Raw genomic sequence first — 15,783 nt, 5'->3', positions numbered from 1 at the left:
TGCTCTCTGCCCTTCCCAAGGGAGTTTGCTGCCCTCAGGTGTGATGGAGGACGTGGTCGCTTTGCCAGCGTTGAAGTAACTGCCAGTCTAGTAAGCTTTTGCGCCTATAACAGTGGACGCACCATGACGTTCTTCATCTTGGGCAGCAAAATATCTTGAGCAGGTCTTGGCAGCCAGTCAGATGCAGAAGTGCTGGGGTGTGTGTGAAGCCAAGATGCTCCCCCCCCCAGAAGGCAGCTTGCAGACCCTCCAAGTGTCCCTAAAAAACACTGGTTGTTATTATTATTATTGAATAGGACATCCCTATTTTCATCAGGTGGGAAGCGGGTGGCGCTGTGGGTTAAACCACAGAGCCTAGGACTTGCCGATCAGAAGGTCGGCAGTTCGAATCCCCATGACGGGGTGAGCTCCTGTTGCTCGGTCCCAGCTCCTGCCAACCTAGCAGTTCGAAAGCACGTCAAAAGTGCAAGTAGATAAATAGGTACTGCTCCGGCGGGAAGGTAAACGTCGTTTCCATGCGCTGCTCTGGTTCGCCAGAAGCGGCTTAGTCATGCTGGCCACATGACCCGGAAGCTGTACGCCGGCTCCCTCAGCCAATAAAGTGAGATGAGCGCTGCAACCCCAGAGACAGCCATGACTGGACCTAATGGTCATGGGTCCCTTTACCTTTTTATTTTAATCGGATAACTGTTGAAGGGGATGAGCTTGCCCAGCAGCCCCTGAAACCTGGCAGGTCTTCTGCTTTTATTGAGCTGCCCTCCGTGACTCCATGATGCCATTCCTGGCCAGTCACTGCCAGATCAGACCTCATCTGTGTATATGTGAAATCATCAAAATAATCTTTTATTTATTTTCATTTATTATTACATTTCTACCGCCCACCACTGACGCCGCCCATTTCCTCCAAAGAACTCAAGGAGACATACATGGCTCTTCCCTCACCCCACTTTATGCTCACTATAACCCTGTGAGGTAGGGCTAGGTTGAGAGACTCTCTGTCTGACCAAGGAGCTTCCAGGCTGAAGTCCTGGCCCAACACTCTGACCACTACCCCCCACTGGCTTCATTTCATTTTATACCACCCTTTGTCCCACAAGAAGCCAGAGCATTGACCAATGTGAAAAACACACTCCACAAAGACTTTGAAACATCGATAAAATGCACCTCTAAAGCATCTGAGCAGGGAGATCGTACTTTTGGTTACTTGTGTAATTTTGCTTGCACTTTAGGATAACAAGTCAGTGTCATAAACCATGAGCTGTTGTTGAAATAAGCCAACAGCCACTACTTATCTGGATTCAGGTATATTTATTAACCAGAATTGAGAAAGACGGTGCACATTTGTGGGGGAAGAGAGGAGAAGGAACAGCCCTGAAACTTGTGCATGCAATGATAAACCGTAGTTTAGAGTTACATGTGAATCAGGCCATGGAGTAAGTAAGAAAAAACATAAGTTCTGAAATGCATTCTTGGGACTTTATCCTTATTAGGTCAACCGAAATGCTATAAAACAATGTGCAAAGTTTCAAGTTCTCCAGAGCTCTCAATCTGCCTAGATGGTGACAATAAACATCCAGAAAAATGGCAAAAATAGGTGTGTCCCCCCAATAGATTTTATCTTAAACAATAGCAAACACAGTAAATAAAGAATTCACTTGCAATATACCAGTGGTTCAGCGCTAGGAGTCATTCTGGTAATCCAACGTTTCATTGTTAAAGAGCTTAGCCTTACAGTGGTACTTAATCCGTTCTGGAGTCCGGTCTTAAACCAAAGTGGTCTTAAACCAAGGCATGCTTTCCCATAGAAAGTAATGGAAAACGGATTAATCCGTTCCAGACGATGAAAAACAACCCCTAAAACAGCAATTTTACATAAATTTTACTATCTAACGAGACCATTGATCCATAAAATGACAGCAATAGACCAGGCTGCAATCTACTACCCAGTATATAAACCCTGACCCCGCCCATGCCATCCTGCGAGGGAATGCCGTGGCAGTCACTTCTTGTCAGCGAAGCTCAGGTGCTGACAGGAGGAGAAGAAGCAGGCATAGGGAGAGAACCGTTAGCAGTGGAAGGCAGAGAGGAGGGGGAGAGCAGCTGTAATCTGAGCTCGTTAAGCAGGGAGGGGGGGGGAACCAAGGTGCCAACAAAATTCTGCTTTATTTTTTAGCTATGCTAGAAAGACCAAAGCAGGTTGCAAAGAATTTCGTTTTATTTTTTTAAGTAACAGCAACACTCCTGAATCGCCCTCCCTCTCTGCAGCAGCTGGAGAGATAACCCTAACATACAATAAGTCATATAAAACTTGTCAATAAATAATAGGCACAGATAAATGAGCAAACAGGCTTTAATCTAAGGGGTTAGGATGCAGCTTTTTTTAGGGCAATGTCCCCTCCCCTCTCCACAGGTGGTTTAGAAAAGACTGGATTCCTCCAGGTCAGAAATGGATTACTTAGCTTTCTGGGCCTTGCAGAGCCTGGGAGCTGCTTCCCCTCCATCTCTTGGCCTCTGCCATGTTGACTCCTTTGAGCTCTTAAAATGCCTGTGCAGACCACTTTCTCAGGCAGGTTTGTCAGCAGCGCTGTGTTTCTGCCAGCACCTCCTTAATTTTGCGAGCCCCCGCTGCCAAAAGAGACCCAGCAAAGAGGCTTGTAGCAAGCCGTCCCCAACTTGGTGCCTTCCAGATGTTGTTGGCCCAACTCCCATCATCTCTGACCGTTGGCTATGCCAATGGGAGTTGGATTCCAACAGCATCTGCATTGCTATCCTGTGCAAACGAACCTGTTCGCCTGGGATTTTTGGGTGGGCAGGAAGGTGAAGGGAATTTTGAGAGTCCAGGTGGTTCATGGAGCGTGCTCTGCTTTTATCTGTTTTGTATAAGCAATGTTGGATCGGTTTTATTCTTGCCTTTTATTATAATGTAAGCTCCCCTGGAATCCTTGGAAGAAAGGCAGGTTAGAAATTCGCTCATGAATAAAAATTGCAGCGGGAGACTTAAAAAGCATTAGTTAGCAAGCTGGGAGCAGACGTTGTCTGCCCAAGGAAGTTGCTTGTTTGTGTGCAGGTGTCATTTGGAATAAATAACAAGATGAAAGATGAAAAGATCTTTTTTAATAATTCCAGTAATTTAGCTTTAGTATGTATAATGGGACATGAATCCAATATCTCCATTCAGACCAGGTCTCTTCATAGTTTTTAGTTTGGTAATGAGTTGTAATTCAGCAACTTCTCCTTCAAGTGTATTTCTAAAATTCTTCTGCAATAAGACAGCTACTTTAAGATCCTGTATAGAATGCAATTAGAAGCTAATTTTGGTCATCTATCCCTTTAAGAATCCCTTGCCCTTCCCTGTGGAACCAACTGGCTATAACAGTCTTCAACAGTTATAAGGCTGAAGTATCTGACAAAGTGTGTATTACACACGAAAGCTCATACCTTGAAAAATTATTGAGTTGATCTTTAAGGTGCCACTGGAATTATTAAAAAAGTTCTTTTCATCTTGTTATTTATTATGACTATGACAGATCAACATGGCTTTCCACCTGAATCCTCAACTGGACTCCCATCCATGGCAGCTGCCCACTACTTTACGCAACTCAGAATTAATCACAGGGATCCGTGGCCTGAGAGGATGGCTTTAAAGGGCTTTTACAAATACAAATACAAATGGTGTCCAGCAGAGATTGTTGGGACTCCCATCAGCCCCATCCCTGAAATCTACGGAAGATGGGCTAATAATAATAATAATGGCCATTTGGTGAGAGGAATAATAAGCTTCAGCTTTGGAAGGCCTGGTGTGTGTGATCACAGCATTTGGGGTTGGACTGGATGACCCCTGGGTTCCTTCTATGATTCTTCATTCTCCTCTCCAGTTCAGTCTTCTAAACTCTGACTGAATAAGCAGGATAGATCCCTGAATTTCTGGCATTGACAAAATTGCTTTTGAGCCCAATAAAGTTGAATGATTAGAGATCCTTTCCAGCCACTTCCAAGTCACCTTCAATGGTAGCCCCACGTAGAGCGCATGGTAGTAGTCCAAGCTGGAGATAACGCTTAACCGTGCTGCCCTCTTTCAGTTCTATGCGGTGAATGCAGACTATGACAAGCTGAAAAAAGGAGCACCCAGATATCTGAAGAGCAAATGAATCTGGGAGCTATAGTTTGGGTCTTTGGGTTTGATGCTTTTGTAACTGGATCTGTAATGGCTTTTAGTCAAATACAATAAATGATTGATTGATTGATTGATTGACTGACTGATGGGTGAAAAAGTGTTTTTTCTCCTGAGATGCTAACTTTCTCTCTGCATGCCATTCCTTAAACAGCAAAGATAAGGCTTGCTTTCATTGCTCTGTTCATTTGTGCATTTGACTAGTGTTATGTGGAGGGAAATGCAGCCCCTGGGCTGAAAAATGTCCCCCTCCTGAGAAAGGACGGCCCTGAGATTAAGGGTCTCGTGCTCTACTCAATGAGCTATATGGATTGATCTAAATAGCAAACACCAATTATTTATTCTTTACAATTTACAGTGGTGTAAAATAAAGGGTGTAGGAAATGAAATAATTGTTGCCTTTTCATTGTTTAAGGATGTTTTGTTAAGACTTTTGATTCAACACACTTATTTCAATATACAGTTGTACCTTGGTTTTCGAACTTAATCCGTTCCGGAAGTCCGTTCTTAAACCAAAACGTGCTTTCCCATTGCAGCAGGGGCCTCAATTTACAAATGGAACACACTCAACAGGAAGCAGAACATGTTCTGCTTCCAAGGCAAAGTTCACAAACCAAAACACCTACTTCCGGGTTTGTAGCGCTCTTAATCCAAGTTGTTCATAAACAAAGCTGTTCTTAAACCAAGGTCCCACTATATAAGCGTCAATAGACTGACCTTTTAAATAGGAAGCTACTCTTTATGTTTCTAAGCAATTTTTTACCTTTCAATTAATTCACCAATTTTATAATGGCTCTTAGTACCATTATTTACCAGCTTTGTAGTAAACAATCTACAAGTGAAGACAGTGAGTTTGCAAACAACTTAAAACAGGGGTATATCTGTCCTTTATCTGTTTACAAATAGTTGCCTTGGTGATATTATCTTGTGTCAATTGCTGTAGTCATTGTTATAGATCAGGGGTCAGCAAACTTTTTCTGCAGGGGGGCAATTCACTGTCCCTCAGACCTTGTGGGGGGCTGGACTATATTTTGAAGGGGAAAAATGAACGAATTCCTAGGCCCCACAAATAACTCAGAGATGCATTTTAAATAAAAGGACACATTCTACTCATGTAAAAACACACTGATTTAGAAGGCAATTGGGCCTTAGTTTGCCTACCCATGTTATAGATGGTAACCAGAGCAATGGCAGGGAGGAGAGGAGTTGGTTTATGGTGAGCCTATGCAGTCTGCACCTCCCTTTCTTTGCATGATGAAGAGCTCTGGAGAACTTGAAAGCTTGCACTTTTTTTTGACATTTTGATTAGCGTAATAAATGTGTTGTAGCCCTACCTAATGTGGATTTGGGAACTTTTCTTACTGGTCAACATGGCTAACTTCCTCTGCACTATCTGTATAGATGAGTGACACAACCACCCCTTTCTTCATATTTGTATTTGTACCTTGAAAATCAGTAAAAATATATTAAAATTAAAAAATATGAATTCCTGGAGCAAAAGGCTGTCAATGGCTTTTACCAGTCCCAATGGCTATGTTACCTGGCTGAAGGCAGCAGGTGCCTCTGAATGGCACCTGCTGGGGCTGACAAAAGGGACAAGGGCGGTTGCTGAAAAAGTTTAAAACAGGGATGCAGAAAAGGGAGGTATGGGGAAGTCGTCGAAATAAGGTTTAAGAAAAAAAGGTGATGAAATTATACGTGTTTATATGTTTGTTTGTTAATGTGTCATGTTGTGAAGTGTCTGTTTTTGTTTGTTAATATATGTTGTAAAACCAATAAAAATTTATTATAAAAAAAAACAACAAAAGGGACAAGGGCTCTGGAGCTCAGCTCTTCCTTTTGGGCTTCCTGTTAGAGCAGCGGTTTCCGCTGGGAGGGTAGATCTTTTCAAGATGAGAGCAAGAGCCCTGGCTGTTCTTCTACAGTTCTCCACAACCTTTTGTTGTGAACAGGGAAGGTCAGAGAAGAGAGACGTTTCTTTGCGTTGATGAGTTAGCTTATCTCAAATTAGACCTAATATAAATGAGATTACAGCGGTACCTCTGGTTACGTACTTAATTCATTCCAGAGGTCTGTTCTTAACCTGAAACTGTTCTTAACCTGAAGCACCACTTTAGCTAATGAGGCCTCCCGCTGCTGCAGCACCGCAGTCACACAATTTCTGTTCTCATCCTGAGGCAAAGTTCTTAACCCGAGGTAATATTTCTGGGTTAGCAGAGACTGTAACCTGAAGCGTATGTAACCCGAGGTACCACTGTACCTGGCAAAAGCAAGCTCACACCTCTCTTTGAATTTGTATACAGTGGTACCTCGGGTTAAGTACTTAATTCATTCCGGAGGTCCGTACTTAACCTGAAACTGTTCTTAACCTGAAGCACCACTTTAGCTAATGGGGCCTCCTGCTGCCGCTGCGCGATTTCTGTTCTCATCCTGAAGCAAAGTTCTTAACCCGAGGTACTATTTCTGGGTTAGCGGAGTCTGTAACCTGAAGTGTATGTAACCCGAGGTACCACTGTAAATGGAAAAACTTAACTGAGGTTCTGCCCCCCCTCAAACCCCATAAATCCTGGCTACACTCATGTGAATGTCCCATGATCATATTATAAAGTAGTCGTGTTCCATATTATATAGAACAATCACTGCCAACAGTTTTTTGTTTCTCAATACAATTTTTTTTTTCCTTCCAGTAGCACCTTAAAGACCAACTAAGTTAGTTCTTGGTATGAGCTTTCGTGTGCATGTGTATCTGAAGAAGTGTGCATGCACACGAAAGCTCATACCAAGAACTAACTTAGTTGGTCTTTAAGGTGCTACTGGAAGGAAAAAAAAATTTTGTTTTGACTATGGCAGACCAACACGGCTACCTATCTGTAATTGTTTCTCAATGTATTTCTTACCAATAAAAAATTTGGTGTGGCGAGAGCAAATTTTTATTTTGAAAGTGTGGTCCAGAGAGAAAAGTTTGAGAACCCCTTGATGACGGGCAGAGGATACCCCCCCCCCAGGCCCGGGACCTCCTGGTTCGCCGGCGCATGACACGTGTCTATATAAAGCCACCTCGCTTCGACATGGGGGCGGGGTTCAGGAGGCGGGGAAGCACCCACCTTCCCGGGCCCTCTTCACACGTGCACAGAGCCTTCCCCGGCCGGACGCTGCGGCCGTCACGTGTGAACCGCCCCTCGCCGTCACGCGCAAACCCCGCCTCTTCCTGCAGAGGCCCCGCCCCCCAGCCCGGCCGTGACGAGGCTGTTTCGGCTCCTCCGGCGCGCCGTGGCTGCTGTCGCGTCTGGAGAGGCGCCCCTGGCCGGGCCTCGTTGGCGGAGCCGCGCTTCTCCCTCCTCCCGGGATGTCGGCGCAGGACGAGGCTCCGGAGCCCAAGGGCATCTCCGTCAGCGACGTCCAGCTGCTGCTGCGGAAGAAAGACGAGCTGGAGGCCCAGATCCGAGCCTATTACGGAGTCCTGGAGGACGTGAGTAGCAACTCCCGGGCCGGGCGCCTTGGGGTCTCGGCAGCAGCAGCAGCAGCCCCGCGGTCCTAGGGCGACCCGGGGAGCTGCTGCGACGTCGTGGCCTCGCCCTCACGGCCCTGGTGAATTTGCCGCCCTGCCCTCTGCACGCCGTTGTGTTTCCCTCCTGCATTCCCGGGGGTTGGGATGGATGACCCTCGGGGTCCCTTCCAACCCGATGGTTCCATGAGGGTACCTGTAACATTGCAGCGGTTGCAGCGCTTGGTGTCCTTTAATGCTACCGTGGTCCCCTCTTGTTTTTATTATGTGTTTTGATCTTGTATTTTAATCTTGTGTACTACCCTGAGGCCTACGGATAAAAGGCAGTATGAATATTATTATTATTATTAATAATAATAAACTTGCAAACTAAGATCTCTGTTAATAGCAATGCTATACCTATCTGGAAGTCTCATTGAACTCAATAGAACTTACTTCTGAGTAGACAGGTGTAGGATTTTAATCTAATGCATTATATGCCCTATTGGGGAAAAGGTCTCAAAGGGGTAATTGTGTTTTTTCTTTATATGCTGCAGCAAAAAGGTGTCGGGATGAACGAACCGCTTGTGGATGTTGAAGGTTATCCACGTGCTGATGTGGATGTCTATCAAGTCCGGACGGCAAGGCACAACATCATCTGTAAGCAACAGTCCACAATTTAATTGATTTGCAGCCCGGGTACGTTTACTTGGGTATGTTTACTTGGTAGTCAGCTGCACTGTTTTCAGTGGGGCTTACTCTCAGGTAGCATTCAGTGCTTGGGATTGCAGCCACAACACATGAGTTCAGAGGGGCTTAAGGTTTGGCTTGCCCAACAATCTGAAAGGAAAATATTAATGGGGTAGGGTGTTCTATATGGCTGGACAATATCTGCTTTTCAGCATTGTGACATATCGCCAGCTAAACATTGTGATATACCAATATATCACAGTGTCTGAAATAAGGATGGAGCTATGCAGTGGCCTCGGTTGGTTCATGTTTTTTCCTGTATCATGATTTTTGCCGGCGCCTGCTCTTCTGTTCGCTGTCCCCTGCATGAGGCGGGGAAGAGCTGAGCTGGCAAGAGTTAACAGTGGCTGCAGAAACGAGAGGAGCATTGGCTGACTTCACAGTTTTCCCCACATTGTGATTTTTGCATAGCACATACACACAGAGAGAATGATTCATGATATATTGCCAGGTCAAAAATTACGAAACCAATATCACGATATGGACTTCAAACCGGTTTTGGACGATATGTCACCCAGCCCTGGGGTTCTATAATAAGAAGCCTATGATCAGCAACCTGTGGATAATGTTGTAATTCTGGTACAAGTGCAGATAAGGTCTAATATGTAGAGCATCTAATGTGTAAAGGTTTTTTTTACAATCAAGTGGTATATAAGTTTTATGAAATAAATAAATCCACTTTTCATTGATTGAAATAAGAAGTAACCTAGTCCCAGTCACCATGAAGCCATGTTAGAAACTCAGATATATAAGCTAATTGCCAAACGACACTTGGGTTGCAGTTGCCATAACTAATTGTCTAGGCGCCTCTTTTAACGAGGCCATTTATTGCTGTTGCTATTGTTGTTGTTAATTTAAATTCTATACTGCTTGATATTTTAAAGAGTTTACAACACATTAAAACAACAGCAGTTTACAACACATTAAAACACCATATAATCCAGAATAAAACAAAATCAAGTTTCAAGGAAAATATTTCATATCCTTCTCTAGGTGAGATTTTGCTCTCCCCATGTTTATTTACCTGCTTAATAGGGGGTGAACCATGTACTCCTTGGAGAAAAAGGTGAGATATAAATGCAATAAATCAGCTGTTCTGCTTAAGAAAGCTGGAGGGGCCAGCCAGTTGGAAATGTCAGTTGCCAACCTGGCATCCAGAGATCTCCACAGGGTCACTGTTGGAGCCCCAGCAGTGGTAAAACACGCCTGGCACCTGGCTAATTTCTAACACTGCTGTGAAGATAGGATTCAAAGCGCTGTGGGCAATATCCTCAAAGCCACAGGGAAAGGGGTTTTGTAGGCTTGGCAATGGGAGGCTGGGGCATCAGCATGTGGCCCAGGTCTTTGTCCTTCCACTTGATTAATGCAATAAAATAAATCACATGAATTTGGGAAGCATGTGAACATTTGCATAACCTTGAAGGAAAGACCATGTGTCCATGGGAGAGTATCCGCTCTGCATGCTGAAGATCCCAGCTTCCCGTTGTGGCAGCGTTTCCAGGTGGGCCTGTGACCAGGAAAGATTCCCTGGAGAGCTGCTGCCAGTCGGTGTAGGCAGTACTGAGCCAGATGGACCCAGAACAGATTTGGTACGAGGCAGCTTCCTATCTTAGGAGAATCCAGCTGTTCTCTGATCAGATGTATAGTTCAAGTAATTTTGTTCCCATTTTTTGAGTTAAATATTATTTTGTTATCATATATAACAAATGATTAATATTTTATCATGTTTGTTCCTCACTGTGCACCAAAAAAAATCTCTAAGCAGCAGTATTTTATAGATTTGTTGGTGGCTTAGATACATCATCATCATTATTATTATTATTATTATTATTATTATTATTATTATTATTATTTATATGGAGTGTGCAAGCTTGTTTTCTGCTGCTGCAGAGGGCAGGACCAAACCAATGGATTCAAATTACAAGAAATGAAATTCTAAGTAATCATTAGGAATAACTTTCTTGGTGGTGAAGGCTGTTCAGCAGTGGAATGGATTCCCTTCGAAAGTGGTTGGCCAGCCACCAGTGGTGGTTTTGAAGCAAAGGTTGGGTGGCCTTCTGCTAGAGGGTCTTTAGCTGTGATTCCTGCATTTCAGGATGTTGGACTATATGGACCCTTTGAGTCCCTTCCAGCTCAACAATTCTGTGATTGTTGCTTGTAGACCATTTGCTGAGATCACTCTGCCATTTCTCCTTTCATCCTTTTCATTCCTGTACTGTACATTATTGTACCGAAGCCTCAGTACAGATTTCAAGCCAACTTGAAATCGTTGCCTATTCTTCCATTTCCTCCCCTCCCCTCCATTTCCTGCCAGGGACCCCTCATGCCTGTTCATCCCCAAGCGCATGTGTGTTGATGGCGTTGCTTAAAGAACCATAATAACTCAGAGAACAGCTTTCTGTGCAAATACATCTTGGGCTTACAGGCGCTTCCCCCTGCTTTCAGGTTTGCAGAATGATCACAAAGCCTTGATGCACCAGGTGGAACAGGCTCTGCACCAGCTCCACGCCCGGGAGAAGGAGAAGCGCGAAAAGGATGAGGCGGAAGCGCGAGCCGAAGCCAGGAGCCAGAGTCAGGTGTTGCCCCAGCCTTTTGCCAGGGTGAATGCTGTCACGCAGGGGTCTCCAGCGAGCTTCTCGGCAAGTATTGCATCTCTCTCACCCGTCCAGACCTCTGTGGGTTTGTTATTTGGCGAAGTGGAACCCTGCTGCTTTGGGCCAGTAGCCATTGATAGCCTTACCATCCTCGGTGAATTTGTCTAATCTGCTTTGGAAACTATCCAAGCTGGGGGACTTTATCACATCTTATTTGTAATTTAGCTCTTCACTGCTGTGTGAAGAAGTCCTTCCTTTTGTCTGCCATGAATCTTTCATCCCCAACTTCATTGGATGATCCCACTGGGTCCTGGCATGATGAGAAAGGAGAAAATGTGTCCACACCATGTATAATTTTATTTACACCTGTCACGTTGCCCCTCTCCACCTGTTACTCAGCCATTTTCATTTGGGATATGACACTGCTACCAGCTCCCCCGCCCCCCCCGGCCATAATCCCTGCTGAGCCGTGCACAGGATTTCAGGTGTCTGCAGTTTGTATTTCTCTTTTTGTATCCCAAATAATCATAATCTTGCTGTTTTTAAATTTCTAAGGTTTGGGCGGTCCCCTGCCAAACTTAAAAAGGTAAAGGTAAAGGGACCCCTGACCATTAGGTCCAGTCGCGACCGACTCTGGGGCGCTCATCTCGCTTTATTGGCCAAGGGAGCCGGCGTACAGCTTCTGGGTCATGTGGCCAGCATGACTAAGCCGCTTCTGGGGAACCAGAGCAGCGCACGGAAACGCCGTTTACCTTCCCGCCAGAGCTATTTATCTACTTGCACTTTGATGTGCTTTTGAACTGCTGGGTTGGCAGGAGCTGGGACCGAGCAATGGGAGCTCACCCTGTCACGGGGATTCGAACCGCCAACCTTCTGATTGGCAAGTCCTAGGCTCTGTGGTAGAACAATGCTAAAGTACCAGGTACTGACTTTGGCTTCCCAAGGGGAAACCAGGGTGTATAATGTGTTCTTTGGTTCTCTCTGAAGGGGTTGCAAGTTGACGACGAGATCGTCGAGTTTGGCTCCGTCAACACTCACAACTTCCAGTCGCTGCAGAATATCGCCACTGTGGTCCAACACAGTGAAGGGGTGAGCAGCTTTCCCCCCTCCCTGCATGTCTGAAATGGGGTCTCGCCTTCATCCCCACAAATGCTCACAGAGCCTGCCAGTATCAGTGACCAGGTAGAAGGCAAACCAAGCCACAGTATGGAGCATGTGCAGAGCGACACTTGCCTGAAGTCACCCGCTGATGCTGCAACAGGGCAGGAGACTGATAGCTGCCATCCTCCTTAAAGCACTTGTGTCACACCTACTTTCTGGCGCCAAACTAAAAAGGGGCTTCCATGCTACTCCTCCTTTGAACACTGAATCAAGGGGTTTATTCCCTTTGGAGTCAACCCTTCAGTGATGACCTGTTGGTGGAAAACAGCACCAGCACTTGCTGTGAATCTGTAGCCCAGCCTGGAGGCACCAGTGACACAGTTCCCACCTAGGAAGGCACCACAGTCTGACTAATCATAGACATTGGTGTCCCAAGCAAGTCTACCAGGATGCATGGGGAGTGGTGTCCATTGTCCTTTACTTCTGTGGCTGGTTAATTTGTGTGTGTGTGTCTGTGTGTTTTTATGTTTTTTTCTTCTTTTTGAATTTTAAATTCTATAAATCTAACCCCACCTGAACACGTTATTAAAAAGCCTTTTAAAACTTAAATGCCATTTAAACTGAGAAAGCAGTGGTTTTAGAAGCCTTTGAGTAAAGGTTCTGTGATCAGTCAGTAACGTGAAATGTAACACCAAGTGACTCAGAACTTTAAATCCTATAAATTCCCTTGCCCTTTACTTCTGTGGCTGTATGATTTGTTGATTTGCGTGTGTATTTGTATGACACAGAGTCATTTGATGTTTTTATCTAATCAAGTTTACTTGCTTCTTAATCAGAAGAGACAAAGAAAAGTAGAGCTAAATATTTATTAAAAATACCATTAAAAGAAGAGAAAGAAACTTAAAAACAAGTACTGTTATAAAATGACATGTCTAGGTAGGCTTCCCCAATCAAGGTCTTTTAGCAGGTGTCTAAAATGATATGGCTAGGGCCCCTACCTGACATTAATAAGTCCCCACTTTTGGCTGTGCCATAAGCTCAGCAATGAGGCACGGAAGACGTGGGGGCCTCCCCTCCCTCCTTGCACCTACAGCTCCCTTGGTCATTCCACAACATATTCAGACAGTTATGAAAAGTGTCTTGGGTGCAGTGAGGACTCTCTTGTTTATTTTCTGCCCCCTGCAGCAGCCGTTAAGTGTGACCGTGATCCGCAATGGTGAGAAGCTTCATTTGGGGCTCACCCCGAAACGCTGGAGTGGAAAAGGGCTTCTGGGGTAAGCAATCCAAAAATCAAAGGCAGAACTGACATCAACACCTTTGTAGCCGGTCCTGCGTCACACTTGTAACCTCAGTTCTGAACTCGGTGGCCAGTAATGATTGGAATCTCTGCCTCTCCCTTCCCTGTGCATTGATGTTTGGCTGCACTAAGGGGAACATGTTGGGAGAGGGCCCTCCTCCTCCCCCTCCCCTGTGACACATGTGCCTACCTGTACAATCCTGCCCAGGTGCCAAGAGCCTTCACATGTTGCTGGTGAATGAGAGAGAGGGCCTTCCCTCCACAGAGAGGCTAACCTGGCTCCTGCTTGGTTAGGCTTAGGCTTCCTGTTCAGACGGGCCTTTGGCAGCTAAGGGGCAGACAAATACTGTGCATTTCATAATGCTGTTTTTCAGTGTCTGAAATTTTTTTGCTATTCTGACATTCCTTATCTTGGTGAATTCAAGCTTGAGATAATGGTGGGATGTAAATAACTGAGTGAGGGAGAATACTCCTGCCTTTCAGAAGGGCTGTTGGGCTCCCAGTTGCCATCACCCCTGCCAACATGGCTGATTTGGGGCGGGTGGGAACTAGAGTCCAGCAGCGTCCTGAGCGCTACAGCTTCCCCTCCCCACCTGCTCTAGAGGTTCATACCCAGGGAGACTCCTCCCCCAATGAAGCAGCTGTTTGTGTCTGTGTCTCCTTCTCCAGGCAAGCTAAAATTGCATCCTGCAAGCACAAGGAGCTTCTGACCATTCTTGGCCATTGTGTGCAGAAAGCTGGGTTCTGCATGTAGCAGGAGGGTAGCCCTCCAGGTCAACCTGATGCCCTCCAGGTGTTTGGGACTAAAACTCCCACCTGTGCGGGCAAGAGCTGATGGGAGTTGTAGTCCAAAAGGTCTGAAGAGCATCAGGTTGGCCCAGGGTGTAGGAGTTTTTGCGCAGCCTGTTTCTGGACAATCTGGTGGCTGCCTCTTGCATGAATTTCCCAGGTTTTTTGTCCAATTGCTGGCAGCCCCCTTCTCAGGGAGAGTCCTGAGGGGTCTGGTGTCCTGGCCAGTCCAGGATCTAGAATGGGTGTTGCACTTCTTTCCTTCCCTGCCCTTGTTTTGGGGAAATAACCCCTCCCCCCGGTTTTTAATGAGAATCTGCAGTTCTTGACTAGCCTTGCCAACCATTTTACTTGTCCAACTTGCTCATTTTACTTGTGCAACTGTCAAGCAGATGCTCTTGTGGGTTACAACCCTTCCTCAAATAAAAAGTGCAAGTCTATGAGAAGTATGATCCTCTGAGATTTCTTATAATCAAAATATTAGAATTGCAGAAGGTCTCATATCTTTCTCTTTTCTTTCCCCCAAGTTGCAATATAGTCCCTCTGCAAAGATGATGTTTTTCAGTGAGAAAGCTCCAAAGTACTTGATGGCATCTCAACCTGGGTTTGAGCCCCTTAACATCTACCCGAAGAAGCCAGGATGTGGAAAGACGAGCGCTGAGGCTTTGGTGTTGGCTGTCAAAAGGGGTTTGAATCTGACACACAGATGCTGTTTTGAAAGAGTTTAAAGGATTTAAAGGATTAGTTAGTCCTCCTCTTATGGTGTTTGCCCCTGTTGTAAATAAAAGTTGGAAAGGGGAGCTTGTGGCTTTCTTACAGAATTGGATGACTTAATTCTGTGACATTTTGGTTTGCTTGGGAATTTGCCAATAAAAGTTTTACACCAGTACTCATGGTGTCTTTCCATTTTCTTTTTTGTTTACTGTCGCATATCTGTTGTCAGACCTGGAATGTTAATTCATGTTGGACTTTGTATTATCAGGTCATTTTGAATAAAGTTTTAAAAATAGGCTGCATGTTCCAGCTTAGATGGGGAAGCGACATAAGCTCAGTGGCAGAGCACGGTCCCAAGTGCACTTCCTGACATCTCCAGGTAGGGCTGGGAGAGACCCCTGCCTGAAACCCCCAAGAGCTGCTGCTGCAGCCATTGTAACCAATACTGAGCTAGATGGACCAAAGGTGGTCTCCCTTGGTATAAAGCAGCTTTCTTTGCTCCTAGAGTAACTAGCAGTATAGCCCTGTGCACAAAGGCATACTTGGAAAAGTCTCTGCAGAGGCTCTAACTAGCAGTGGACACAACCCAACTGTTCTAATTTATATAGACAAATACAAACCATCTCTGTGAGAAAGTATGTGGCCTGATAGCCTGTGTGCCTGTTTAGTTTGCGTTCCAGGAGCTCACTGCTGAAGGAAGGGCAGCTTCAAGGTCCTGCTCTCTTTCTTGGGCTTTTATTTTTATTTTTTAACCAGACTGGGACCAAGCTGTTCTGCATCTAGAGGGTGCCTTTTAATGACTGTTCTGCATTGTTTTTAAAGGTTTCTTAAATGCTGCACACTTCCATTTTGGGTGTGTGTGTGTGGGTGTGAGAGAGTGAGA

The 15,783-nt window shown here is 45.3% G+C and overlaps 1 protein-coding gene across 1 annotated transcript; it reads left to right on the top strand.

Annotated features, from left to right (window-relative positions):
* Positions 1–7,388: 7,388 nt before the first annotated feature.
* On the top strand, positions 7,389–15,075 carry PSMD9 (proteasome 26S subunit, non-ATPase 9). Its single transcript, XM_083590686.1, has 6 exons — positions 7,389–7,640; positions 8,213–8,315; positions 10,851–11,044; positions 11,987–12,088; positions 13,286–13,374; positions 14,714–15,075. The coding sequence occupies exons 1-6, from the start codon at positions 7,518–7,520 to the stop codon at positions 14,739–14,741; spliced, it is 639 nt and encodes a 212-aa protein (XP_083446812.1). The 5' UTR covers positions 7,389–7,517; the 3' UTR covers positions 14,742–15,075.
* Positions 15,076–15,783: the final 708 nt, after the last annotated feature.

This window comes from Podarcis filfolensis, assembly GCF_964270895.1.
Source record: "Podarcis filfolensis genome assembly, chromosome: 16".
Classification (NCBI taxonomy): Eukaryota; Metazoa; Chordata; class Lepidosauria; order Squamata; family Lacertidae; genus Podarcis; species Podarcis filfolensis.
Note: the sequence above shows the minus strand (reverse complement) of the source record. Positions and strands in the feature narration are given on the sequence as shown.